This window comes from Tenrec ecaudatus, chromosome 4, assembly GCF_050624435.1.
Source record: "Tenrec ecaudatus isolate mTenEca1 chromosome 4, mTenEca1.hap1, whole genome shotgun sequence".
NCBI classification, from domain to species: domain Eukaryota; kingdom Metazoa; phylum Chordata; class Mammalia; order Afrosoricida; family Tenrecidae; genus Tenrec; species Tenrec ecaudatus.
Genome location: NC_134533.1, coordinates 111,316,860 through 111,342,654, shown reverse-complemented (window position 1 = coordinate 111,342,654; position 25,795 = coordinate 111,316,860). Strand labels below are relative to the sequence as shown.

The window sequence follows — 25,795 nt, the reverse complement described above, 5'->3', positions numbered from 1 at the left end:
CACCCTGATTAACTCCTCCCCTCCCTGTGACCCCACAAGGTCCTCTTGATGGAAGAAGAAAGCCCCAACTTTTGCCCGAGCATCCCTAATAGAGTCCCATAACTGTGAGGGTTGTCTGTGAACTCTGGGTGGCCATTGCAACGAGTTACGGAACCCAACCTGGACGTGGAGTGCCCTGACAAGAAACAGAAGGTTGGGGTCAGAACAGGTTAGGAGGATGGAGCATGTGGGCAAGTTTGACCCCTGCGTCATCGTGCGTGGCAATCAGGAAGCCAGAGGCGACCTCATCTGGCCCCACCACTCAGTGACTGAAGCAGGGAGGGCGACCAGGGCTGGTCAGCTGCTGACTTCCCCGGCAGGGGATAGGGGGTGGCCATGCCTGGGAAACCTCCCCTGGCCTCCAGGGACTGGCCAGGCCCATTGTATCCTCTCCCTCTAGCTTTAGGATACAGAACCCAGCAGGGTCTGAGGGCCAGTCCTGGGGCTCCAGGTTGTGGATTCCTGGAAAGCTCACCCCCAGGTGACTCAGTGGATCGCGTGAAGGTGAACGCTCTGACTCCCCAGCGGCTCTGAGGGAGCAAGAAAGGCAGCCTGCTCCCAAGACACCGGCAGCCTTCAGACCCTGTGGAGCAGTTCCACTCTGTCCCCCGGGGGTCGCTGTGCTGCGGGCGGGGATGGGAAGGACCCCTAAGCGGTGGTCTGCCTGCAGCATCCTCCCAGCGGTGGTCCTCCAGTTTCCCACAGGCTGCTGGTGGCCTGGTGGCATCATGGGAGCGCTTTGGGGTAGGGCAGACAGCAGGATCCAGGGTTCAGCTGCTCCAGGAAGTGGAGACGACTGCACCACGTGAGCCACCCCTCCCTGGGAGGACAGACCCCTGGGAACCCAAGCATCCTGACAGATCACCCCACCCCACTGCCTGCCTCCCCACCCAGGCTGCTGCCTCTGAGAGACCTCCAGGAAGGCAGTTCCCAGGCTTCACTCAGCCAGCCACTCCCCCAGATAATGTGGACGTGAGCCACAGTGCGGGGCAGACCCAAGAAGTCATGTGTTGGACATTCAGAGCACCTCACCAAGTCTTTCAGGATCGGCTTCCGCACCAGCAAGGCAGCACCACCTTTGTGGGCCCCACCTCTGCCCGCAGGGGCCACCTGCGCGACTCTGGCTCAGGGAGGCTTCTCTGGCCGGGTGTTGATGCTGTCTGCACACACCCCCATGCCCACGCACACAGATGTGCAGGAACTCACTCCCCCCATGCCCCCCGCCCCCGGTGTGCATCTATGTCATCACTTTGGTCCTGTGTCCATTCACTCGGTCACTCCTAACGCCATACACGCCGGGCCCCTGTTCTGTGGGGTAACGACTAAGACAGACATCGTTCAGGGGCAAAGAGAACTATGAGCTCCTAGGTAGCCATGGAGTCTTTTGACGTAACCAGCAGGCATGCTGAGAATACCTTCCAGCTGATCTCTGCACACCCGCTTCAGGGTGGAGCGGAGGCATCCGCTTTGGGGCCAGGTGTCACCACCACTGGGGCAGGGTGGAAGGCTCTTGCTGGGGCAGCGGGAGCTTGGAAGCAGCAGCTTCGTTCGGCAGTTCAGGAACATTTCCATACTGCAACACACTGATGTGGCCATCCTGGTGAGACCCAGCTGTCTAGCGGCCTTGGGTGCAACGTGTTGGCAGGGGAATCCGAGCTAGAGCAGGTGGCAGGCAGGGCTCATCTGCTCGAGAGAGAGACCTGAAGATGGAGCAATAGCCAAGGACGTGAGTGGGCACGGTGGGGGGGTGGGGGGCGAGGGGCTGGGCTGAGCAGCAGCATACCAGCACAGGTGAGAGGCACTCTGGCCGGTGGAAGAACCGGGAGGTGAGGAGGCATATACTATATTTAAGGCAATATATAAATCCAGCCCCGCCCCCGCCCCCGAGCTAGTTCTAGCACAGAAAGTGTGGAGGGAGAATATTATGGGATGGGCTTCTGAGACGTAGTTGGGGGCCTTGGCAGCCAACACCAAAGGGATCCTTCATTGGAGGTTCCATTTCCACCACCTCGTGGAATGGGAGACCCGTAGAGAAACTGAGCTCAGTATTAGGAGAGCATTTTGTGTCCTCTTCCCTTGAGAGTCTCAACCGCCACATGAGCTTGAAGGGAAGGGGTCAGCTGAGAAAAGCTCAAAGGACGGAGCACGCACATTCTCCTTTCCTAGGTCACTGCTCCAAGGTCACCTCCACTGCAGGGAGGCCTTCCCTGAGTCCCCACTGAGGGCAGCAGCCTCTCCTCCTCCATGCTCTAGCCCCTCCCTCCCCGACTGCAGGCTTCTTCACAGCGGCTGCCAGGATCGCGTTCTCTGTGTCTGAGACCATTCGCTCCCCAAGGGCAGAGTCTCTGCACAGCGCTAGAAACATTTCTGAATATACCATCTCCACGCAGATCCTGTTCAAATTTCAAATAGCACAGAAGGAGGGGCGGTCCTTGCGGACACAGGTGGGCTTGTGGATTTGGGATTTGGTGTGGGGAACGGACTCTTCTCTGGCAGTTTCTCTTTCTTGAGGAGGAAGGCTCAAGATAACGGATGGAGAGGGAAGAGGGCCCAGAGGGAGAGATTGGCTTGGGGACGGAGAAAACGGTCTCCGAGGGAAGTTGTATGAACCAGCTGTATAAGATGTATTCGTCAGGCAGTGTAGGGGGCCTTGGTGAGCATGAGCTGATGATCTGTGGGGACTGCTGAACCTGGCCGTGTGGCTGTCTTGGCCAGCCCCCGGTTGCCTAGGTGTGTGCAAAGAGATCGCCTTCCTGAGCTAGAGCGTCGAGAGATGGAAGCCACACAAGGACATTGAGGCAGGAATGTCTCTGGTATCCGTGAGTGAGGGTTGACATGCTGGTCCAAGGAATCAAATATGGACAGATCGAGACATGAGGGAAGGTAGGATGTAGGATGTAGGCAACAGAGACACATCTACAAGTCAAGGCACAGCGGCCTCAGCCAGGAGAAGCGACTGGCATACTGGGAGTCGCAGGGCGAGGGAGCTGGGCTGGTAGACTTGAGTGTTTGGGAAGGGGAGGGCGGGATTTCTGATTCAGGATGATGGGCTGGCTTGATGACGGAGTCTAGGCTGGCTGAAGTGGAGTGAAGGACAAGGTCACTGGAGATGAAGCAGCCAAGTGGAGGGGCCACTGTGTTAGGTGGGTGATCCACCTAGGACATCAAGGTCACCCAGGGTCTTTTGGGGTGCCACTTCAAGAGAGAGAGGACCGTGAACCGAAGCAAATGAAAGTCCCACACAGAAGATAGAGCAGACGTCTCCCTCTGTCCACATACGTTGCTGCCAGTCTTCCAGCCTTTGACATTCATCTTGATTGCCATCCTCTTTTGCTTTAGAAGCCAGAGGCAAGAGCCATCGCTGAGATGCCAGTGGTGATCGAGGAGCATTGGTTTGGGGACAGAGAACAGTATCAGAGCATGCCCAGCTGTGCCCATTAGGAATGCTGCCTTTCTCCTCCCAGGCATGTCCTCCCCACTGACCTGATTGTTATGATTTTGGACACTCTTTGGGAGGCAGGGGGGAATTGAGGCCTGAACGACACTGACAAGGCTAGAGGGGGTCATGGGAACACCCAGGAGAGGATCTCAAAAATGCAAGTCTAAATCTATTCTTTACAGGAAATCACTGGTGACCCAATGGATAAGCACTGGACGACCATACAAAAGATTGGGGGTTCGAATCCACACGCAGTTGACAGTGAGCTTCTTCCCTGGGTCCAGTTTGCCGGGCTCTTCTTGAGTCACTTCTTTGGTGGGTGATTTCATCAAATGTTGGCATTTGGACGCTGCTGTCTCCCACATGCAATCTGCAGTCTGGTCTTCTCAGCCGCCAGGCTCTCTTGCCCTCCTATGGTCTTCTGACCACCCCGACAGAGGGGCCATTTAAAACCTCATGTCAAATCATTTCAGGCTCTGCTCAAAATCTTCCCTTGGCATTCCACTTCACTTGAAGACGCAGCCCCAATTCTACCAGTAGTCCACAAGACCCTGCGTGATCTGGCTCATGGGCACGTCCATGGCTATCTCTGCCCGCGGTTCCTCCCACCCTTTCCCTTGCTCCCTGCTCCCGCCACCCTACATTCCTGTGCTTCCTCAAACACACCGCTCGAGGGGGGACTTCAGCACCTTTTCACGTGCTGGCTCCCCTCTTCCTTCAGATCGCTGCATAGCCCAGACCTTCACTTCCTTCAACTTGCTGCCCAAATGTCCGCTTTTCAGAGTAATACTGACCTCTTGCAGCAGTCCTGGACCCCATCCACGTCGATTTTTAAAAAATCAAAAGCATTTATCACTACTGGTTTAGCTGTGACAGGCTAATTTGAGCCGTGGTCACAAATCCCAGGGCAAATGGCTCACAGCAACCATAGTTTATCCAGCGGTAGATTGGAGTCCATTTATACAGGCCTGAGAGGGCCAATTGCGAAGACGTCAGGACGTGTAAGAGCCATGGCTGGGTGACAGTCCTTAAATGTTAACTTGTGTAAAAGTATACATTATATTAATAGCAAAGGAAAAATAAATTATAGTAAATAAGTAGATTGTATTAATAGCAAAGGAAATAACTATTCAAAATACCTCACTTTGTATTTCCCTGTCTGGATGCACTCAAGGCTAGCTACATGTATTCTGTCTGTATGGTAGGAATGGTGTCAAAGTTTATGCTACTGTGCATCTAAGGAGCCATGGTGGTGCAGAGGTTAAGTGTTTGGTTGAGCACCAAAAGGTGGGCAGTTCGAACCCACCTACAAGTCCTGCAGGGAAAATACTTGTGGAAAGAGTCCAGCCTAAGAAAGCCTGTTGGAAAGCTTCCGTTTGTCTACAAAGGGTTGTGAAGAGTGGCCATTGACACTACAGCAGAAAACCACATGCAGTCCACACTAACTCCTCATTCAGTGGCATGTCATAGGCCTCTGTATGGGAATATTGACACTCCACTGAGATCAGTCAACACCACAGGTTAAGGATTCATTTTGGGACATCCTCCAGGTCTTCTTTGGTCTGTCCCACACTCCGCCCCTGGTCTTGTTTTGGGTGATGCTAATGAGCATCTCCATTACCTCTACGCATTTATTCCTGGGCATCCCAACCAGCAAGGTCCAGCAGTTACACTGGAGGGTTCTAGCTTCGAGATATCCTCACCAGCACTTCATTGGCTCTGAAACGGTCCTTTTAACTATCTGGAGGGTGTGCAGGGGTACATCCCTGCAGTTTTCCATTTGCATTCCGCTGATGCATCTATTGGCCATTGCTGTTCCGGTTTTCGGTTACTGCAGACGCTTCTGACTATCCAGAAACGTTCCCCACATTCCGAGTATACTTTCAGTGCTGAATATTGTTCTGATTCTCTTCTCTTTGACCCTACGGCATAGGTCAGGTTCTTATTTTGCCCCAGTGCTGTTTAAGAAGACAACCCAATTGGGCTTTGGGCTGCCCACCACGGTGCCTGAGCTCACTCAAACACACGGGGCTTCCGAAATGCTTCCTAGAAGCAAGAAGGGCATGACTCTGCCCTGATGACACAGACCGACACAGCGGCTGTGCCAATGGGCTCAGACATAGGAAGGTCTGAGGATGGCGTTGGAGCGGGCATTGCTCTCATCTGTCATTGTTAAGGTTGCTGTGAGCCGGAGACAACTTGACGGCACCTTACAACGGCAAAGACTCGATTGATTTGCTGTTTGAGTTCGTGTCTCGACTTACAATAGTGATAAGAAACGATTGAAAATGAAATAGAAAAGTGTGTCATGCCTGCAGTCATTACCTTATGATACACACACACACACACACACACGCAAAAATGGAGCCGGCTGCCTTTTAGTGTTCAAAAATTCCTACCAGATTCAGCAAAGCTGTCGCTTTACCCCATGATGAATGAAGGCGACTTGGATATCTATCTTCCTTGTTTCACTTTCCTCTTAGCCCTTAACATAAATGAATATATATCAACCAACACTCCTGTTGGAGCTACCGTCCTTCATCAATCACAATCATAGGTTGATTATGACTATCAGTTTGGCAGAAATGAACCAAAGCATTCTGGGTCAATTGGATACGTGGAGTCTTGATAGCGAAATCAGTATATTCACATCATTCATATCAGTAGCGTTTGAAACACACACACACACACACACACACACACACACACACACCACTTCCCTTCCTCCAGTCCACAAGGTTTCTCTTCGTACGTAGTCCATGTCCATCAGGAGTCTGCTGGGGCTCTGGTCCCTTCCCCTGAGTCTGAACCTCGGCCGACGGCCTGTCCAGCACCTGGAGCACTGCTGATTGCTATGGTGGGAAAGGGGCCTGGGGTAATATGTATACTGGCTATCCGATTCTCTGTCTACATGTGTGACATACACTACCCCCATTCCCCTCCCACTGACTGGAAGCACGCCACCTAACCATGCCCCGTTCCAGTGGGTGAGAGGTACCGCCCTGCCATGTTCCGGCAAGGCTGCAGGAATATGGGGAACCAGGATGTGTGAAGGGTCAAGGCCCACCACGGTGCACTTGTAATGGTGTTATGCTTGTTGACTGCCTTAAACCCATACTGAATGCAATGTCCACAGGGGCTGGTTTTGGTCACTGCTACATATTTAACAAGGAGATGCTCAGCAAATATTTGCTGAGTGAATCGGAGACAGAGGCTCTGGAACAAGCCCCTCCTCGATCAGTGGAAAGGTTCTTTCCATGTTTTCTCTAAATTTCACAAGCAACAGGCTCTGTGTCCCCCTACGCACCCACTACATACAGCTGGTGATTGGCAGCACAGGAAACCCCGTAGAGAGATGCATAGGACTCTGTTCCATGAGAACCAGCCCTGGGGCGAGGGAAGGGGCAAATCCTGGAAATGAATGGCAGGTGACACCCGGGGGAAAGGTCCTGACCCAGGGCAGGGGCTAGGGGAGACAGTGGAGGCTCATCAATCAAAGCGTGGTATAAATGCAGGGCTGGCATCTAAGCGTGGTGTCTTCTCACATTCTAGTCCTTGCTCTGCCACTCGATCTTGTCTAGGAACTCCCGGTTCCATAGCTTCATGGGCAGTCCCAAGCCAGTGGCTGCTGCTTCCACACCCATCCAGATGGGGCCATATGCACGATGATTCTGAGCCGTCTTTGCCCTTTGTGTACCCCAGGGGAGCCCCAGAGGCAATGTCGGGGGTCACCAGATGGAAACCTCCAGACACTCTGTGGGAGAACGATGAGGTCTCCCACTCTGTAAAGAGTTAATCTCCGAAACCCGCAGGGGCGGGTCCCGTGTCTGAGGATCGCAGTGAGGTGGGAATCAACCCCATGGCAGTGCGGTTGTTGGTTTTTTTCCCCCTTTCTCTTTTTGTTTGTTTATTTGTCTTTAATAAGTGCCCGGGCCAAATGAGTGCCCCAAAGGCTAGAAAATATGGCAAATAGGAGGGAGGTATCGCTCATTCTAGACTAGGTCTCCCTGGGCTGCTCTACGCACGGTCAGCAGCTTAGATGCACCAGCTGCTTTGGAGGAGAAAGGCGAGGTTATCTACTTCCAGAAAGTATCCCCTGTCCTACAGGGTCACTAGGAGTCGGAATTGACTCCGTGGCCATGAGTTTGGTTTGGTTTGGCCTGCTTCATTGCTCGGCTGTTGAGTTCCGGTGTTAATGGTTATTTCAGTTGGGCCTGAGTGGGTGCCATTTACCGAGTATCTACTACGTGCCTAGAAGGTGCTCCGTCATCATCCTGCCATGCACATGGTTTCATTCATTGATTACTACCTCCTCTCCATTAGCCAGGCATTTCCTGTTGGTCAGAAAGCCCCAGGAAGCTTCAGCAACTACCCCGGGGCTAGCCAGACTAGCATTTCAGGGAAATCTGACTCTGATGACTGATCTTTTTCTTAATGAGAAAAAATTAAATAAAAATCCACCATTCGGGTGGCATGAACACAAGACCTGGCCTGCCTGCTGACCAAAGTGCTGGCGGCCCTGCTCAACTCAGAGACTCTTGGGAAGAGAGGAAGGCCTGTGGTCGGCTTCCAAAGAAAGCCAGCCTTTGAAAACGTGGTGGTGCCCAGTTCTGCGCCCCCATGAGCTGGGGGGTCTGCGCTGACACTCACCACGACCGGCCGCCACGAGCCAGGGTCCGACCGCAGGCGCTCACATCAGATTCGCCTCACTTTCTCCCGCAGCCTCGAAAGAAGTCCCGGACTGAACACACGTTTTCTTTTTTTCCTTTCGATTTTTATTGAACACAAGTATTCTGACAGAATGCAAAGTCAAAATTCTCAGTTAGTACTCAGTATTTACACCAGTGAGGATGGAAACAAAGGTGGTCTCGATGTTTCACTCGGTAAAAAGTTTTATAACATGAGAGAAAGGCCCCCGAAGTGGGGAATGCTGGGTAAGGATGCTCCCGGAGCTCTGAGAACCACCATGCAGACGGACAGCGTAGAGTGAAAGCCTCGGCTTTGGAAAAGCGTGAGCGCGGTGTTCCACGCCCGCAGCCGCACGATGCACACTACGGACGGCCCCTCAGGGGTGCAAGACGCCCCACCCCAGCCCGCCCCCACGGCACCCCGGTGCCCCCCACCCCCGGCCGAACCTGGCCGCGCTGCTGTTTATGTGAACACACGTGGACGGCACATACTCATAGAGACACACAGAGACCCTGGGGACTGGTGGTGTAGGTCCCGGCTCTAAAAGAAAACAAAAACCCAAAGGAGGAAACTGATCAGCTGTCATCTCTAACAGAACAGATAGGGCAACTTGGAAATAAGACGGCGGCTCCCTCTCCGGGTGCGGAGAGAGCCTTGCCCTTGCCTGGCTGGGGAGAAAGGGAAGCTCAGGCGCGCAGAGACAAATCTGCATTGTAGGACGGGAGAGAGGTGGGCAGAGCCTGGGGTTCCAGCCCAGAGTGAAGCTAGGATTCTGGGGGCTGGGGGTCTGCTGCCCCCTGCGGGGGCGGGGGGCTCTCTGAGGGACAGATGACGATACCTCGGTCTCTAGCTAACCAACAGAACCAGAATCCATTGGCCTAAGCCAACCCCCTGGGATGAGATGCTCAGTCTGGGTGAGTTACAGCGAGGGCTGGGCATAGTTGGCCACAGCCATGCGTGTCACCAGACGGGACCTGATGTCGCTAACAGTGTGGTGGCTGACAGCGCCACCCCGGCCGCCGGCTCCTCCCCGCCAAGCTCTTCCTTCCCGCCCTGTGCTCCAAGAACTCTCTGGAGATCTGTGTATCCGAACTATGGATTTGGGCAAGCCCTAGAATTAAGGGGGCCAGGCTGTGTCCGCTGGGACCCTCCATTTCCATCCCCCGGAGTTGAGAAAACGCAAAATAACCCCACACTTAGCAAATGACAAGACCATGGTTTTTCACAGTTGAAGTGATAATCTAGCATTGCTGACTGGTCAGCCTGCAGAATTGTCAGAAGGTGGGCGCGTGCGGCCCACAGAACCAAGGGCGCAGGGGCAGACTTGTCACCCTAACCTCTCGACGTTTGGTACTTTGGGAAAGGAATGCATGCCAGAGAACTGGTTTCTGGTTACTCATCATTATCAGAGTCATTTTTCCCCTTAAAAAATCAGTTTTCTTTGCATAAAGGCTTCAATTCCTTTTTTTAAAAGAGTTATTACTTTTGCTTTCCTGAATATTTTTTTCTGAACTATCTGCTATACCTTCCACAACCAAACTATGTTGAAGTTTTATTTCAATACTATGACAAAAACACGTTTCACACTAAAATAGTCACGCATCCACAGTGCACAAGCTTGCAGTTCTAAAGTAGAATGAGAGGGAAACAAAGCAAAATTTCTATACAAAGGACTGGCTGTTCCCTTCTCCCCCCCCACCCGTCCCCTTCAAAGTTTCTGTAATTTTTCCCCCCACTTGGTTTCCAATGCAGGAAGGCTGTTATGACTCAAGTGGGTGGTGGTTACTATTATTATTTTTCCCCCTTTCTCTGGTTTCAGCCCATGCTGCCTAAGAGAGCAGCGGCCGATGCCACGTCACTTCAACAGATTTCCAAAAGAAGACACCAATTCCCTGAAGCACACGTGCTCTTTTGCTCAAATCTCGATTCTGGGCTCAAAAGGAAATCTTATGGATCTATTTTTTATTTGGCTTTCTACAAAAAAGGGATGCTTGGGGTATTTAAAAAAAAGAAAAAATGCGTTCACCAAGACCAGCCCCAACTATACAATCATCTACGCTTCCTTCCACAAAGCCTGTTGAGGACTTCAAAAGGAAGGGTGAGGACGCCCGCCGGTGGGGTCGGGGGAGAGGCTCCTTGTCACAGATGCAGGCAGGTGTGGTGAATCAGAGTGGTCCAACCCCCAGCAGGTAACCCAAGGAAGGGAAAACCAGGGGCAACAAGCCATGCCAGGAGTCACCTGAGCAGGGTCCAGGCAAGTAGAAGGGAGGCGGGAACCACTGTAACCAACGGCCCTTGGTCAAACTGTCTGTGCTGACGCAGGTCTGTGGGGTTCCTCCCCCTCTAGGCGGTATTTGTAACGTTAAAACTAAGCTTGAAGGAGGGGCGGGGTGGGGGGCCTCTATTTTACCCGGACATTGAAACAGAACCGGAGTCAAACATGTGTCAATGTGGAAACAATGGCAAACAAAAGTGGATGAAGAGAAACAGGCAGGGCAACAAAACAGAGGACAGGGAAGTAAACAGAAATCCAAATGCTGCAAATTGAAATCTACCCCCAGAAGCTGCAATTTGGCATTCTTCTTACAAAACAAGAGTCTATGCGGGGACTGAACTCAGCTGGAAAGGGTGACACGCTTTGCGCACGGAACAAAGAGCAAGTGGGCAGAAAGGATAACTTATTTATGAGGTTTTACAGAGTTCCAACTCGACGGAAAGTAGAAAAATAAACTGCGGACTTCGTTCATCTCAGTTTGTCTTCGAGCCCGGTCGCTGCTCTCTCTGAAACGGGTCTGTCGGCCAATTGGGGTGAGACCAAGAGTGGTCCTCGTGAACCTACATGGATTCTTAATTTGGGGTCCTTTTGGCTGGGTTCCTACACGGTCTCAGGGAACGGAGTGTCCTAGTTTGGCTGTGGGTGTAACTTGCTCGCTCGTTTTCTTACAAGTGAGTGCGCGGTAAAGGGACCCTCTCTGTCAATCCGCAGAAAGGAGATTCCGTGTTTATCTGTTTAGTTATTATTTTTAAAAGGCAAAAGACACTAGAGGAATGAGATGTGTGTGCGCGCGTGTGTTTGGTGTGTGTGTGTGTGACATTGGAAATGCTCTGGTGAAGTTGTGTCGCTCTGTATTTTGATCTTTGCTCGCTGCTCGCCACCCATCATGCTTTGCTCTCACTCTCCTTTGTCTGTGGGGCGTCGTTGGGGACCGTTTTGACCTCCGCCGGCGGTGCTGGCTTCGTTTCTGTCTCCTGGCTCTCCGACTTCACTTCTACGGGACCCTTCCTGCGGAGAGGCGAGAAAACACCCTGAGACCAAGATCTGCGGCCAGCCCGCCCTTGGGAAGGGGCTCCCACTGAGCGCCGGGTCTCCAACTTCGGCCACTCCCCAGAACCACGGGGGAACCTGGCAACCACTGCTCCCTGGGCCCTGCCTCCAGAGCTCTGGACACGGTGGCTCTGAGAAGCAGCAGTGTGCTGTGCTCTGTCTGTCTTGGGTGGTGGAACAGGGTCCACAGCATCCTGGCCTGGTATAAAGAGGGACCCTGTGCTGGGCCCAGCACTGACTCCGGCGGGCCCCTTAGCTAACAACCTGCCCTTGGCTGCATCCCGAGTCCACCCTCAGCCCTGCTGAGTTTCCAGATGGCATGCCTATGGGGAATTTGAAAGTCCTCTTTCCTGGGGAAACTTTCCCCAGGGAGTCCCAGCTGGTTTGCTATGGGAAAGTGTCCTGGGGGCCAGCTGAGCAGGTCAGACCTGTTGGAGTCCTTTCACTTCCCAGAGGGAAGTCAGGGTCTGCAGGACACTCCGTGGGTGGCTCTGGATGGCAGCTTATCTGGGGGGCAGTCTGAGAAGCCCCTCAAGTTGTCTCCTCCTTTGATCAGCTCCCCTAGCAGGAGTCGGGTCTAAGGCTATACCCGGGCAAGTACAGAGTCCTGCTTAGCAGGCCCTGCTGGATGTGAGACTTACAAGGAAGAAACCTGTGAGCTAACTTAGAGACCCAACAGCCACTTGGTGCTTGGGAGCCTCATTGTCTCCCCAGTCTCTTCTAAGAGTGGAAGCAGCAAGAGGTGGGGACGGGGTCTGGGCCGCCTGGCCGAGCGTGGACCCGCTCCCCTCCAAACATGGGCCTCCGCCTGTCCTTCTCCTCTTCCTGGTGCTTGCTAACACATGACCATCAGCCCCTGGGCTCTGTGGCCTCCTTAGCTTGCCTCCCCAGGGCTGCTCATTGGTGGCCCTGCTGCCAGCTCCTACCCCAGGGACACCAGTAGCCACAGCTAGGACGGGAAGGAGAAAACATCATTAACATGGCCTAATTACTGAGCAGAAGGCTGTGCCCAGGGCCCAGCTGCCTGCCTTCCCCGCTGCCACCGCCCCTCTGCCTTTCTCCCAGCCCCGACCCCCTTGGCTGACAAGTCGGTTCGGAGCAGCCCTGGGTTAGTCTGAAGACACATCCGACAAGAAGGACACAGCACAGACGCACACCACCACGGGACACCACCCGGCCAGAGTGGACAGAGAGAAGCCGTACTCGGTCTTTGCTGGTGCAGGAGAAACAGAGCTGTCTGCGGTGGAAGGGGCAAGCTCAGGGGCTTGTCCACCGGCCCCGGCAGCGGGAGCAGGAGAGCCCAGGGCGGCAAAAACATCCTTTGCAAGGTCAATATCTGGGGTCTTGAAGTTCCCTTCGTCCATTTTAAAGTCCTCGCCCTGGGACGGTTTTGTGGCACTGGCGGAGGCTGCCTCGGTCTTCGCGCTAGCCGGGGCTGCCTCCGCCGCCGCCCCTGGGCTCTTCGCACGGCCGGCCTGGGTGGGCTCTGGATCCGCGCCTTTGGTGCTGGGAGCCTCCTGATTGGCTTGGGGGGCTTCTGTGGCAGTGGCAGCCACTGCTGCTAGGGGACTAGCTGCCCCAGTTGTGGCGGGGGCCGGGCTGGGGGCTGGCTTGCTCCCAGGAGGGGCCTTGGTGGCCTCGCCCACATTGCCTGGGGCGCTTGGGCTGAGGACAGCCCCCTGGTTGGCCAGGACACTAGAAGACAAATTGTTAGTGGCAGGGGCTGAGGTTGGGGTGTCGCTTAGGTCAACGAGGGGGGCGACTTTGGGGGCAGAAGCGGGAGGTGGGGAGGAGGCTGCGGGCCCCTTGGGGGGAGTGGCCTGGCCAGCGGGCACAGAGTTTGAGTCCGGCATGGTTGTGGCTGCGGGGGCAATACTGGAGGTGAGGGTGGTGGTCTCACTGGTGGGGCTATTCTGAGCAGTGGCAAAGGTTTCGGTGACAGTGTCAGAGTTAGTGGTGACGGTGGTGGCCGAAGGCAGCAAGTCCTCCACAGTGGCTGTGGTGTCAGCAGGCAGCCTGCGGGGAGGACAGGAGGTAGAGAGAAGACACAATGAAGCGGAGACGTGACAGAGAGGCGGGGGCCGAGGGGGAGAAGCCCGGGAGAGGGGCATGCGGCTGCCCGGACACTCGGACACAGGGCCACAGAGAGAGGAGGACACTGAGCGGGAGGCAGAAGAGGACACAGGAGACGACAGAGACACGTGGCGTCTACCAGGGACCTGCAGCACCCCCTCTCGCTCTCCCTCAGACCTGCCCCAAAGTCTGCCCCAGGAGAGGGGCCTGCAGTTCAGCCGCCCATCCTCCAGAGGCTCCAGAGTAGCTGCCCCTGCTGCCCTGAAGAGCCCCAATGGGCAACGATGTCCCCAGGCCGGGAAGAAGGCAGACAAGGAGGCCCTAGAACGGCCCCTAAGGGCCATAGTCCCGTCACAGGTTGTGTGGTGCCACGAAGCGCGATTCCCTTCAAGCTGAAGTACCCAGCATGGACAGCCAGGCGGTGCTGCTGCAGCTGGTCAGGGTCTCTGAGGACCCCGAGGCTGCAGAAAACAGGAAGGTTAGGGAAGTGGACCACATCCCCAACTTCCCTCATGCCTTTGGGAAGGGAACTCTAGGATGCTCGCATGTTCCAGGCAGACCCGACTACACTTCTCAAAGCTCAGCCTCTCTCAGTGAGCTGTCCTCTCCTCACGCCAGGTCCAGCATGCGTGTGGAACGTGGGGACAGGGCCCAGGGATCCCCACTTATTAGGGGAGCTTCTTACAGGCCCCTCTCCCCACCACCATGAATACAACTCATTCTCAGTGCAACTGAGAATTTGGATCAATACAACTGGGAAAACAGGCTCGGCCATATCAGGCAGGGGTGTCTTCCGGCCAAGGACTCCGGCATCCTGGCCTGCCACCTGGGCTGGGTGCTGGAACCCTGGGAGGTGTGGGAAGGTAGAGGAGGTGGGTGCCCTACGGGAGATGCAGACCCCGCCCACGCCCCACCCACGCCCCACCCACGTACTCAGGCTCCGTCAGGGGTGTAGTCTCATTAGGCTCTGTGTGTTTCCCTCCATCATGGTTTGGGGTCCGTTCCTCCTCCGTCCGCACCTCCACAATTGGCTCCTTGGACTCATCTTTCCTGTGGAGAGAATTCTGATAGTTAATTCCGCTAGCCAGCTCCGGATGGGGGAGCGAGGTTCTGCACCAGAGCGGGCAGGTGGGCTTCGAGGACAGCCAATGGGGGCCCAGGCTCGCTAGGGGAGGGCGGGGCATGGGTATCTGTGAGTGCCCGGGACCATTCGATCGCATCACACGTGATCTGTTTCCTCATGTGCAAAATGGGGCAAATAATATCTACTGCCCTAGTTATCATGGAGGAGACCTGGTGCCGTTAGCAATCTCACGTTGGGCTGTGATCGGCAAGGTCAGTAGTTCGAAACCAACAGCCCTTTCACGGGAGAAAGACCAGGCTTTCTACTTCCATCAAATTCTCACAAACCCACAGGCGCAGTTCTACCTTGACCTGGCCTTTAGGGTCACTGTGAGTTGGAATTGAATGGATGGCAGTGAGTTAAAAAATTTTTTAAATCATTTTATTGGGGGCTCTTACAGCTCTTATCACAATCTATACATCCATCCACTGTGTCCAGCACATTTGTATATTCGTTGCCATCATCATTTCAAAACATTCTCTTTCTACTTGAGCCCTTGCTCTCAGCTTATTTTGCAAGCCACTCAGCACTTTATCTAGCCCAGACCAAGGCTCAAACAAGCTACATTCTTGTAAGGCCGACAGTTCAAACCCACAAGCTTCCCTGTGGAAGAAGAATGAGGCTATGTGTTCCAATCACGGTTTTTAGCCTCGTTTTTGATGCCAATATTATAAGGAAAAACAAAGAAAAAGAAACATGTCTTCCATGCCAAAGGATAGGTCTTTGAAGAGTATGAGGAGGCCAGGGCCTGGGCCAGGGCCAGGGCCAGCGGAGGGACAGGAAATGATAGAGGGAAAAAAGAGTCACATGTGGGGGGAGGGGATGCTAACAGGATCTATTAACTGATTCGATTTGATGAGCTGGGCCATGCAGCTCCATAGAGTATTTTAAAAAACCTAATAGAAATGAAGTTTTCAAAAATGAGAGGGAAGGTTCCCAGCCTTAAACGTCCTTCAGATTCTTTACCTCTTGGACCTAAATATTGCTCTGAGTGGCTAAACTGGGAGGAAAAGGTAACCTGAAGTTGACTCATCTTCTTTAGTGACATACGAGTTCATTTCAAACATGAAAAAAAAACAACCCACCAACGAAGATCTTCAGCCTCAGAAACCTTATTTAGGATCCCTATGAACCAGCATTGATGGCTGTGAGTGCCTGTGCATGTATAAGGAGACCTATGGAGCACTGCAGGATAAACCTTAGGCTGCTTGCTCATATGGGGTCTGTGGTTCAAGCCCACCAGCTGCTTCTTTGGAGAAAGATGAGGCTATCTGCTCCTATAAAGATGTACTGCCTCAGAAACCCTATAGAGGCCTGTTAAGAGTTGTAATAGACTTGATAGCAGTATCTACCTATATCTATATTAATATATGTACGTGCAAGTCTGTATGTGTACACATGTATCATGGTTAATTTTGTGTGTCAACTTGGCTAGGTGCCCGGTGGTTTGCTCGAACCCGTCTGGATGTTGCTGTGAAGGTATTTCATCACATGATCAGCAGTTGCAATCAGTTGACTAAGTCAGACCATGCTCCACAGTGTGGGGACTCCATCCACGCAGCCACTGGTCGGAGGAGTAGAAATGAAGTCCTGCAGGGGAGGAGGAAACTGCCTCCAGAATGCAAAATAGCTATTCTGCCCGAGCTTCCAGCCTGCTGCCTGGCCTGTGGTGGACTTGGCCTTGGCAGCTCCCACGGTCCGGTGAGCCCATTCCTTAGACAGTCATCGAGAGATGCTATTGGTTCCGTTTTCTGGAGAACCCCAGCAGAACACATCTCTAGTGTTCTGGCCAACCATGTGGTGGCCAATGACTTAGCTCACTCAGCCCCTTCTCTGCCCGGTGCTGCTCCAGCTGCCTGGCTCGGAATATGCTGCCCCGCAGACGTTGGCAGGGACAACACCCGCGTTACCAGTTCCATGAAAACAGGAGCTTGTCAGCTCTTGAACTGTAGGACCCTGGTGGTGGGGGGTGGGCAGCAGAACCATAGACTATCACGGGAATGCTACGTGTGTGCTCCTTCCTAGACCGATTTCTGACAAGTCTGCTCATCCTCATCTATGCAGGGCTCCTCCTGTACACACGCTCAGACCTGCGACCCACACTGCCACCGAGTCTGGAGACACTATAGAAATAGGGGTCTCCGAGGCTGTCAATCTCTACTGGAGCAGACTGCCTCAGCTTTCTCCCATGAAGCAGCTGCTGTGTTGGAACTGCTGGCCTTACAGTGCCAGCTAACAGCCCGACACATGACCCAGGGTACCAGGGGTCCTTGGTTCTGGGATAAGGCCCACGAGTCTGCTTTTCAAACAGGCGCCTCCAAAGAGGATGCTTCCAGCTATGTGACTCTACTTCTTTTCCCTCCCTCCTTGGCGGTTTCTGAACGGGAACACTGAGGCGGAAGAAAACCAGTAAAGCAGTTGGTACCCGCTGGATTCCCACCCCTGTCGGGGGAACATGAGAACCTGCAGGGCTGTAACCAGGAAGGCTGGAGGTTCGAGCCCGCCCAGAGGTGCCTGGTGAGGTGCTCGCACAGAATCAGTCACTGGAAACCCCGTGGAGCCCAGATGTGCACGGACACACCCGGGTCACGCTAAGACCGAGGGAAAAGGTCTCAGGAGGCGGCTCAGCGGGGGTGCAGCTGCAGGCTCTGTACTCACGAGAAGGCAGCTTTGCCCTCCTCCATGTCCTTGCCCTTGGCCCCGGGCCCGGCTTTCCCGCACAGGTTGACGGCGATGCACATGAACAGGCCACACTTGTTGAGGAAGTAGCAGGTGATGTCCACGACCACCAGGAGCAGGACGAAGATGACAATCAGGATGCCCACAATGGCCCCGGTGCTCAGGCCGGCGGTGGGGCTCCCGTTGGCTGGAGGGGGAGCGAGAGAGAGATGGCTGGCGTTAACAGAGTGCAGAGACACCCGGGCTGCAGAGAGGAACCACCCCTGGGGATGGGGTAGGACCCACATGACAAAGCATGGCCGTCATGCCAATGAGACTCCTCCCCTGGGGTTTTCTACGTCCAGGAGTGGAAACATACCTTTTTAAGAGGGAGTGGGTGACGACCTCATCTCAAAGACCCTGGGAAAGGGTCCCATGGTCAGGGGGTCAGGATGAGACCAGGGATGAGAGCCACACCTCCGTCCCTGCCCTCCATCAGATCCGCCCACCCCTACATCCACAGTCTGTTTCCCATGAGTCCCCACGGGGGAGCAGGCAGTAGTGACTGGCTCTAGGCTGGGCTGTGGCTCCTGGGAGCAGTCAGGGTGGAAGGTTGGTCACTAGTTGGGTGGGGGTCTGGTGGGGGTCCCTAGGGCTTCCTTTGGGCTTATGGCGACAATAGGACTTTCCCCTATTTAGGAAAGCTCTGAAGAAGCTCTATAGTGCACGGCTAACCCTTCATCCTTCTTCACTGCCGCCCAGTAGGGTGAATGGAGCCCGTGACTCTGGGGATGCAGTGCGCCACCAGGCCCCGAGTGCAACATGGAAGTCTGGGGTACTCACCGTCTGGGAGCGCGGCATGCTGGGATGCGACTTCAGGAAAGCCAGCTGCCTCACAGAGATGGACAAACGCCCGGCACAGACAGACACACCCCTCACATTCAAGCAATACCCACCCTACCCCGCCCCGCCCTGCCCCCTGGCAGGGGGGACTGGCCAAGCTCATTTTGAAATGACTCTGTCTCTGTGTCTTACACCCTGTGTCTGTCTCCATCGGACCCTCGGGGCTTTGAGGTGGTTGATGGCAGCACAGAGTGCCCCTGGCTCAGCATCCTGGGCCCCAGCGTCATGACTGAGGTCACCTGAAATGTGCCTGACACTCCCTGGGTGATGGCCAGTGTCTGGGGGATGAGTGGTCATGGGAGACGTGAGCTCCCTATAGACACCAGTGTGGAATCGATGACCCCAGACTGATTCCTTCTTCTGCAAGGGGATTCCAGAACTAACAGCCCGCCACTCAACCAGACCTGTCTGAGGCGTCCTACGCCCTCAGAGATCCAGGGGATCCCTCAGCTCCCTGGCCTGGAGGCCACTACCTGAGTCTCCACCCCAGCCCAAGCCCATGTTTGGGGACTGCCAGGGCCCGGCTCAGTGGTCTGGCTGTCACATACAGACACTGACATCGCCGATGGGCCAGGTCCCTTTTTCTTTTCATGTGGACGATGTTCTGGGGTGGAGGCAGGTGTGTGGAGCACTGACACAGGACTTCTGCACAGTCCCACCCCAACGGCCCTTGTTTCAAACTTCAATCCAGGGTTTGAGACACTGGCTCAGAGTACTGAGATCACACCCCCCCACGCCCCCACCCCACACACACCGAATCCCTGAGCTGGAGGAGCCTTCCCCATCTTGAAAGTATACCAGACGCTGGGATCCTTGGCCTTGTTGGTCAGCCTGGCCTTCTCAGCCCTATTGGCCCCGTACAGAGGACCCCAGTCCATTTCTGCAGGAGGCCCTGAGACTGGCCCAGAGCCCTGTGCTAGCTCAGTGGACCCAGCTCCAGCCACCTGGTCTGTGGGCTCTGTAGGCAGGAAACTGGCCACTGGCCCCCGCAGTCAGCTGGTCAGTTGTTGTCTTAGCAGCAGCCAAGGCGGAGGTGTTTCTGGTTTGACTCCAGAGCTCAAAGCATCCACCAGAATCCCCATGGACCTCACCAATTCCACCCAAAGCCCAGAATGAGACCCAGCCCTCCCTCCCTGCCTCACTCTCCATATCCCAAAGCTGCCTCTCTGAACATGAAGATGTTTTCAGCCTTGGGTTTGTCTTTGTCCTTGACCATGGACTCAGGCTGCTGAAATGCCCTGACAGCAACACCCCACAGGCTTATAGCTCCTACTTCTGTGTGAGCTGAGATATGTGTTTTTTTCTGGGATCTAAGGACACTCCTGGTGACCGTCCCCAGAACTTTATAGTCTTAGGTTTGTACGCAAGTAGTTTCATGTAGAGACTCTCATGGAAAACAAAAGACTGCCATGTGGTTCTATGTGAGAGGGTGGCCGGCAGCTGGAACGACTCCTGGCTGAGTCCGGCAGACCCAGCTCAGGCCTGCGTTTGCTCTGAAGGCCCCATGGGGCGAGCAAGGTCAGAGTGGGGAAAGAATCTTCACAGGAAGTCAAGCAGTGGGAAGCTTGGGGCAGTGGTCTCTAATGTCCCACCATACAAGGCTTCCGTTTTGTGTCCTGGCCTGAATGGGCCTACATGTGACGTGTGGCCTCCTGCTACTCCAGTGCTGGCTATCTTAGCACTGTTCCTGTTCACCCCTGTGCTCCACCCAGTCAGGATGACTTCCATTCTCCCCGTTGACCGCACCCAGCTCACAATACCCCATTCCCATGGCAGCCACGGTCTCTGTGTGGTCCTGCAGTCCTCAGCTCAGTACCCCCCTCTGGGGCCTCCGCTTCGACCACCCAATACAAACCCACAACCCTCATTCCTGTGCTTGTTCTCTGGAACGCTCTAGCAGGTACCCTGTCTGCTTTCAGTCTCCTCAGCATCTGGGACACACCTGACCCCCAGGGTATGCTCCAAACATATTTGCTGACCCTATAAATGAGGGCTTGGCCCCAAGAGGATAGTATAGCCTCCAAAGATCTCAAGGTGCGTCCCAAGGAGGAGGAAAGAGTCAAGGGGTCAGTTCTGGACTGGGGAAAGATTTCAGCTCTGTATGCGACAAAACAACCACACGGCGTGTGTGCTGCCTTCCTGGGCGGCCCCTCGACTGGAGACATTCAAGCAGAGGTTGGACAGCCCTTTGGCGGGGAGATCATACTTCTCCGGGTGAGACTTGTTCAGAGCAGGGCTGGTGATAGAATAAGCCTTCCCTGCTTATTCACCCTGAGTGTGTGTTCTTGCAAGGGAGATGCTCTATGGTCCTGAGCCATGCCTGGCTGCGGGCATGGCCCACTCACGTCACTTCCCGCCATAGCATCGTGTTCAGAGAAGGACCTTTCCCCGGCAAAGTTAAAATGCTCTGTGGGTCCCAACACAGCTGACTGATCGTGGTGAATTTGTCTGGGCATGGAAAATAATACCTTTTCTCGCCACGATTCATCACCAGCAGTGGGATTCTGAGGTGCTCTGCTAAATATGCAAATTCTGGGGCTCCACAGTCCTGCTCAGTCTTAGGATTTTATTTATGAAAGAGTTGCAGCATTTCCTATGTGTGACCTAACAGGAGGCCCACGGCTCCTAGGTCTTCTGGTCAACCCTTGCATGAGCAGCAGCTGCCTCAGTGTGATTTGTCAAAGAGGGATGAACTGGTCCAGAGGCGTCTGGTCACTGTGACCTGACTGGCGGACTGGAGGATGTCCTCGTTGTCTTTCCATTCCTACAGTCTGCCAATTAGGTAGATCCCTCAAAGGAAGATGCCACCCAGGTCACCACCACACAGAAGCTAGACTTTGAGAGGAACTGGGACCCTCTTGGAGCTGGCGGGAGAAAGCTTGCAGTTTTTACAAAAAGAAGCTTTAGGTACGGGAACTGGAGGGATACAGGTATTCCAGCCCACTCAGTGCTCATTATCTCTTGGTGGGTGCTACAGAACTGCTTAGCCGAGAAGGCTGGAGGGACAAAAGTCATTTCCTGCGCCTTTTGTAATGTGTTCCACCTTCCAGGCTCTATCTCAACCCTGATCTTCTCCCTGACTTCAGTGGTCCATGCACCCCAGACCAGAGGATGCTTCTCACAGTGTGAGAGATCACGCTGCCCCAAACACCAGGCTTAGGAGCTCGGGATTACATCTTCTGTGGTTCCCAGGGTGGGTGAAGGTGGCAAGGAAGAGGAGCCGGGCTTGTTCCAAGGCTGAGACCACATCCATTGATGCTCTTAGACGCTGTATACTGGCATTTGAGTCTCAGTATACTGATACCTGGGTGGGTCATGACGCCACTGGCCCCCAGGGCAGTCGTACAAGCACCTCCCACCCCCTGAGTGGTTGGTCGGGCTCTCAGGACTGTCACGCTGAGGTCCTCAGCCCTTTGCATGTCTGCTTGTTTCCCAAAGCTGCTAAACAAATGGGTGTCAGGTGTGTGCTTACAGATATGAGGGGGTCTGCCAAAGAGAACCGTCTCCCAGATGCTCTGTATCACAGGATGACTTTGGCAACTTCTGATGCTGTCCCAGCATACAGCGGGAGATGAAACCTGAGGCCCATCCTACAGAGGCATGGCTCTGGTGGTCCAGAGGCTGCCCCCATCTACCCACCTCTAGTGACTATCTCCCCAGTTCTCCTGAGGGATTTTCTTTCCCCATCCCTGTTGGCATCTGGGACACCCAAGGAGCCAAGGACCTGTCCAGAAAGTTGATGGAAACAAACTACTTTCTTTGATTTGAGCCCCATCCACCAGGTTAAATCCAAATCACCCCGGCCCATGTGAGGTAGAGAGGGAGGACTTCTTTTTTTTTTTTCTTTTCTCCCTCCCTTCCCCACCCTCCCTCATGAACCCTTAATCAGTTAGAAATTATTATTTTTTCATGTCTTATACTGACCGATGTCTCCCTTCGCCCACTTTTCTGTTGTCCGTCTACCTGGGAGGGAATTATGTGTAGATCATTGTAATCATTTCCCCCATTCTCCCCCCACCTTCCCCTACCCTCCTGGTATCGATACTCTCATTGTTGGTCCTGGAGCCCCTGTCTTTCTGGCTCTTGTCTGTATCCGTGTACACGCTCTGGTCTAGTCAGATTTGTAAGGTAGAATTGGGGTCATGATGGTGGGGGGAAGAAGCATTACAGAACTGGAGGAAAGCTGTGTGTCTCATCTCCTCCCTTAGACCCTTCTGCATGGGAATGGCTGATTGCCTACAGATGGGCTTTGGGTCTCGAGTCCACACGAGAGAGGACTTCTGATACTTTGTGGAACACACGAGCATCAAAAACAGAAAAATCAAAAACACATTGGTGAGTCCACACGAGCTGTTATTTCCTTTAATAATGCACAGGTGTAAACTTCGTAAAGGCCTTGCTGATGATCTACACAACAATGTTAGCATTCTTATTAGTAGAAAAAAAGTGACCTCTAACCTGCTGTATAAATGTCCCCAAACAAGCAGAGAGCCCCATGGCCTGTGGCATGTGGGCACTATGAAGGCGGGGCATGGAGGCAGGGGCAGCCGGGGCAGTGGGGGGGGGGGGGAGCACCAGCTCCTGCAGAGGGTCTTGGAAAGCCTCCAGTCTCAGGGATTCCTTCTCGAGGGGCTGGGGGCTCTCCTTCACCAGCACCCAAGGTCCAGTGAGACTGGGTGTGTCCTAGGTGCTGTCTCCTCAAGGGCACACTGTTATAACAAACCCCAGCGGGCCTGGTCGAATGGCCCTGAAGCTATTTCAGTCATGCCTGCTGAGCCCCTAGGCATGCTCAAGGGTCAGGGACACCCCAGCCCTCCTCACACTTGGGAACTAGATTGTTCACTCACTGTCCCTCACCTGTGGGTGGGAGCAGGGTCAGGGCTGGGGAAGATCCCAGAGCTGCACCCCCCTGGAGTGAATACACCAGCCATCTTACTGCCCAAGATGGTCAGAGGAACATGCTGGAGGCCAGCCAGACATGGCTGGCTCACCTCACCCTGCTCTCCCTACAGCCCTTGCTCATGGATCTGGGATCCTGGTGCAGGTGCCAGCAATGCCCCATGCTCGTGCTGCCCCTCTGCACTGTGTCTGAGAACCACGTCTGCGTTCTCTGTCCTGGCCTGCAGCAGGGGCAGGGGTTCAAGGAGAGATATTCACGCTGGCCTGGAAGCAGCCATTGCTGGGGCTGGGGCTCAGGCCGCTGCCTGGTCAGGCTGCACAGTCACATGACACCCTGGCTGGGAGTGCTATGCAGGCTGGCATGTGCCCATGTAGGGGCGGGGCTGTGCCTCACTGACCGTGGACAGCATAGGGTTATTGTGGGTTCCCAAAGGGAAAGGCCCAATGTGGCTGGCTAGTCTTTGCATACTGAAAAATAACAAGAGGGAAAAATAATAATAAAGAAACCAAAGCAAAGAAAAACTCAAGCTTCTGCAGAGATGCTCAGAGATGAGATATGTAGAATGATATGTGACCACAGTGGAGGGGGGAGTTTTACTCTGTAGAAGGGCCAGCCCCACGCACACAGACTGGTGTAACAGAGCGGGCCTCACTCGGGGCTCACCATGGCACCCTAACAAACACGCCCCACCCTCCTCTGAGGTTCGAGGAGAGAATGAATCCCCAACGCCAGAGAAGAATGCGAGCTTTTCAAGAGGGTGGTAGAAATGGCACTCTGCCAGTTGACCAGTAGGAGGCTGGGGCATGTGGGAAGGCCTGCCAGGCTGAATGAGCCCACATCTCTTCACATTCTGAGGCTGGGCAGTCTGGGGTGGCCCGCAGGCTCTGCATGTTGCTCCCGCCTTCCTTACAGAGGATGCCTCAGGCCTAGGGGGGCGGTGCTTACAGTGGCCCCCCGAGGCCCTGCTGGACCACAGGCCCTCCAAGACATGAAGGCTCTGTGCTGATAGGCCCCACGCAACCAGGGGCTAGGGGCGGGAACTACCCAGTCTGGGCAGATGCACCCGTGGAACCGAACTTGGTGCTGGGCACATCACAGCTTGCCCCTGCATGGAGGCGAGGGTAAGGCGCTGTGTCCGATACCAGGGCCAGGATGCTTCTCAGAACGTTCGGTCAGCCCCAGGGGACAGCCAGCAAACTGCGCCCTGGAGATCCACCGCGGCCTGGCTCTTTCCAGGAGCACTGAAACGGAGGCAAAGCCAACTATTGGGTGGAGGGTGCAGGAGGAGCCTGGAGCTATGATGAAGGCTTATGGGAGACGGATTTTAATGACCGGATGCAGAATTCTAGAAGGCGCCGAGAAGGCTTCTCCTGCTCCATAATTTTTAGCTCAGGACAAGAAACTGCAACAAGCAGCAGATAGGCGGTGTCCGCAAACCCGGCAGGATGCTTCTTAACAGCGTTTGTTGTTGTTTTTAAAAAAAAGCTCTCAAGGAATTTTTTAAAACTGCGATTAAAAAGGGGGCAAGCGTCTTCCTACGCGGCAGAAAAATATCTGTGGATGGTAACATGGCGGAGGTAAAGCGTTCTGTTTTTGTTTTGTTTTTCCAATCGCCAAACCTTCCTCTCCCCCACAAAATGCCCACCCTGTGGCTGTGGCTGTGGCCGGGTGGGGGTGGGGGGGTCCCGGCGGGCTTTTCCAAAGGGGACACCACCGATCATTCTCTTAGGCTCCGGCCTTTTTAAGCAATTTAATTTGTGTTTTCAAGGTCCTAGCAGAGCAAGAGGAGAATCATTGCGGAGAAAAGCAATGAGACAAAGGTGTAGGATGTGGAGGAGCCGCCCAAGGTTGCTGCAGGGGCCAAGCCACGGGTCCCCAGAGAAAAGGCGATGTTTAAACCACAGGTGTGGCAGTGGGGGTGTCCCAGGGACGTCCAAGGTGACATAGGTGACGGCAGACACAGGAAAGGGAGGGGCGAGAAGGAAAGAGAAGGGAGAGACAGAAACAGAGAGAGACAGAGAGAAAAAAAAGAAAAAATAGATAAAAAGAAAAAAAATTAGGTCAAATGTGGGGGGTGGGAAACGCAAGAATCCAAGGTTAAATTCAATCTAGTAAGTGAAATTGACAAAGGTTAGAAGAAGGTTCAGTGCGGTAGGCCAGGTCAGAAGCTCAGCGATGCCAAGGCAGCACAGCAGGGGTTAATTGGGGGGTTAGGGTTCAGCGAGCAAATGAAATTAAAGTGAGAGCACAGACTTCCGCGGTGACACACCAGGCCTTGTTTGGGAGCGTGTTCCCATCTTCCCTTGCCGGCAAGGTAAAGGCCCTGGGGCATGTGAAGGAGCCTGTCCAGGGTGGTCGTCTAGTCCCTGCGCGCTGTGGGAGCGATGCCACTGACCACTGCGATCCCTAAGAGCAAGTCCCGTGGAGGGGCGAGGCCAGCCTTCCCGAGATCCACGGCAGTTGCCCTGCACACAGCGTACTGAAGAGCATCTAGCCCTGCATCCTCGCCTTCCACCCTCTCGCTGGTCACACAGAACGCCACCACAGACAGACACGATTCGATTCAGAGGCTTTAGTCCCAGGTCCCCACACGATGGTGAGCCAAGTCCACGCGAGCTAAGAGCCACCCTTAGACACCGCTTAAGG

The 25,795-nt window shown here is 54.3% G+C and overlaps 1 protein-coding gene across 5 annotated transcripts in view; it reads right to left on the bottom strand.

Moving 5' to 3' along the window:
- Window positions 1–8,584: 8,584 nt before the first annotated feature.
- NCAM1 (neural cell adhesion molecule 1) overlaps window positions 8,585–25,795 on the bottom strand; it is a 370,435-nt gene continuing 353,224 nt past the window's right edge. For 2 of the 5 annotated variants that reach the window (XM_075546609.1, XM_075546610.1), the window contains exons 16-19: window positions 17,347–17,554; window positions 14,499–14,615; window positions 12,696–13,508; window positions 8,585–11,450 (exon numbers count right to left, since the gene is read on the bottom strand). In XM_075546609.1, coding sequence (XP_075402724.1) covers window positions 11,327–11,450; window positions 12,696–13,508; window positions 14,499–14,615; window positions 17,347–17,554 — 1,262 coding nt within the window. In that variant the 3' untranslated portion in view covers window positions 8,585–11,326. Of the gene's footprint in view, window positions 11,451–12,695; window positions 13,509–14,498; window positions 14,616–17,346; window positions 17,555–22,268; window positions 25,001–25,795 lie in introns of those variants that run through there. The other 3 variants (XM_075546611.1, XM_075546612.1, XM_075546614.1) reach the window with 2 other exon arrangements.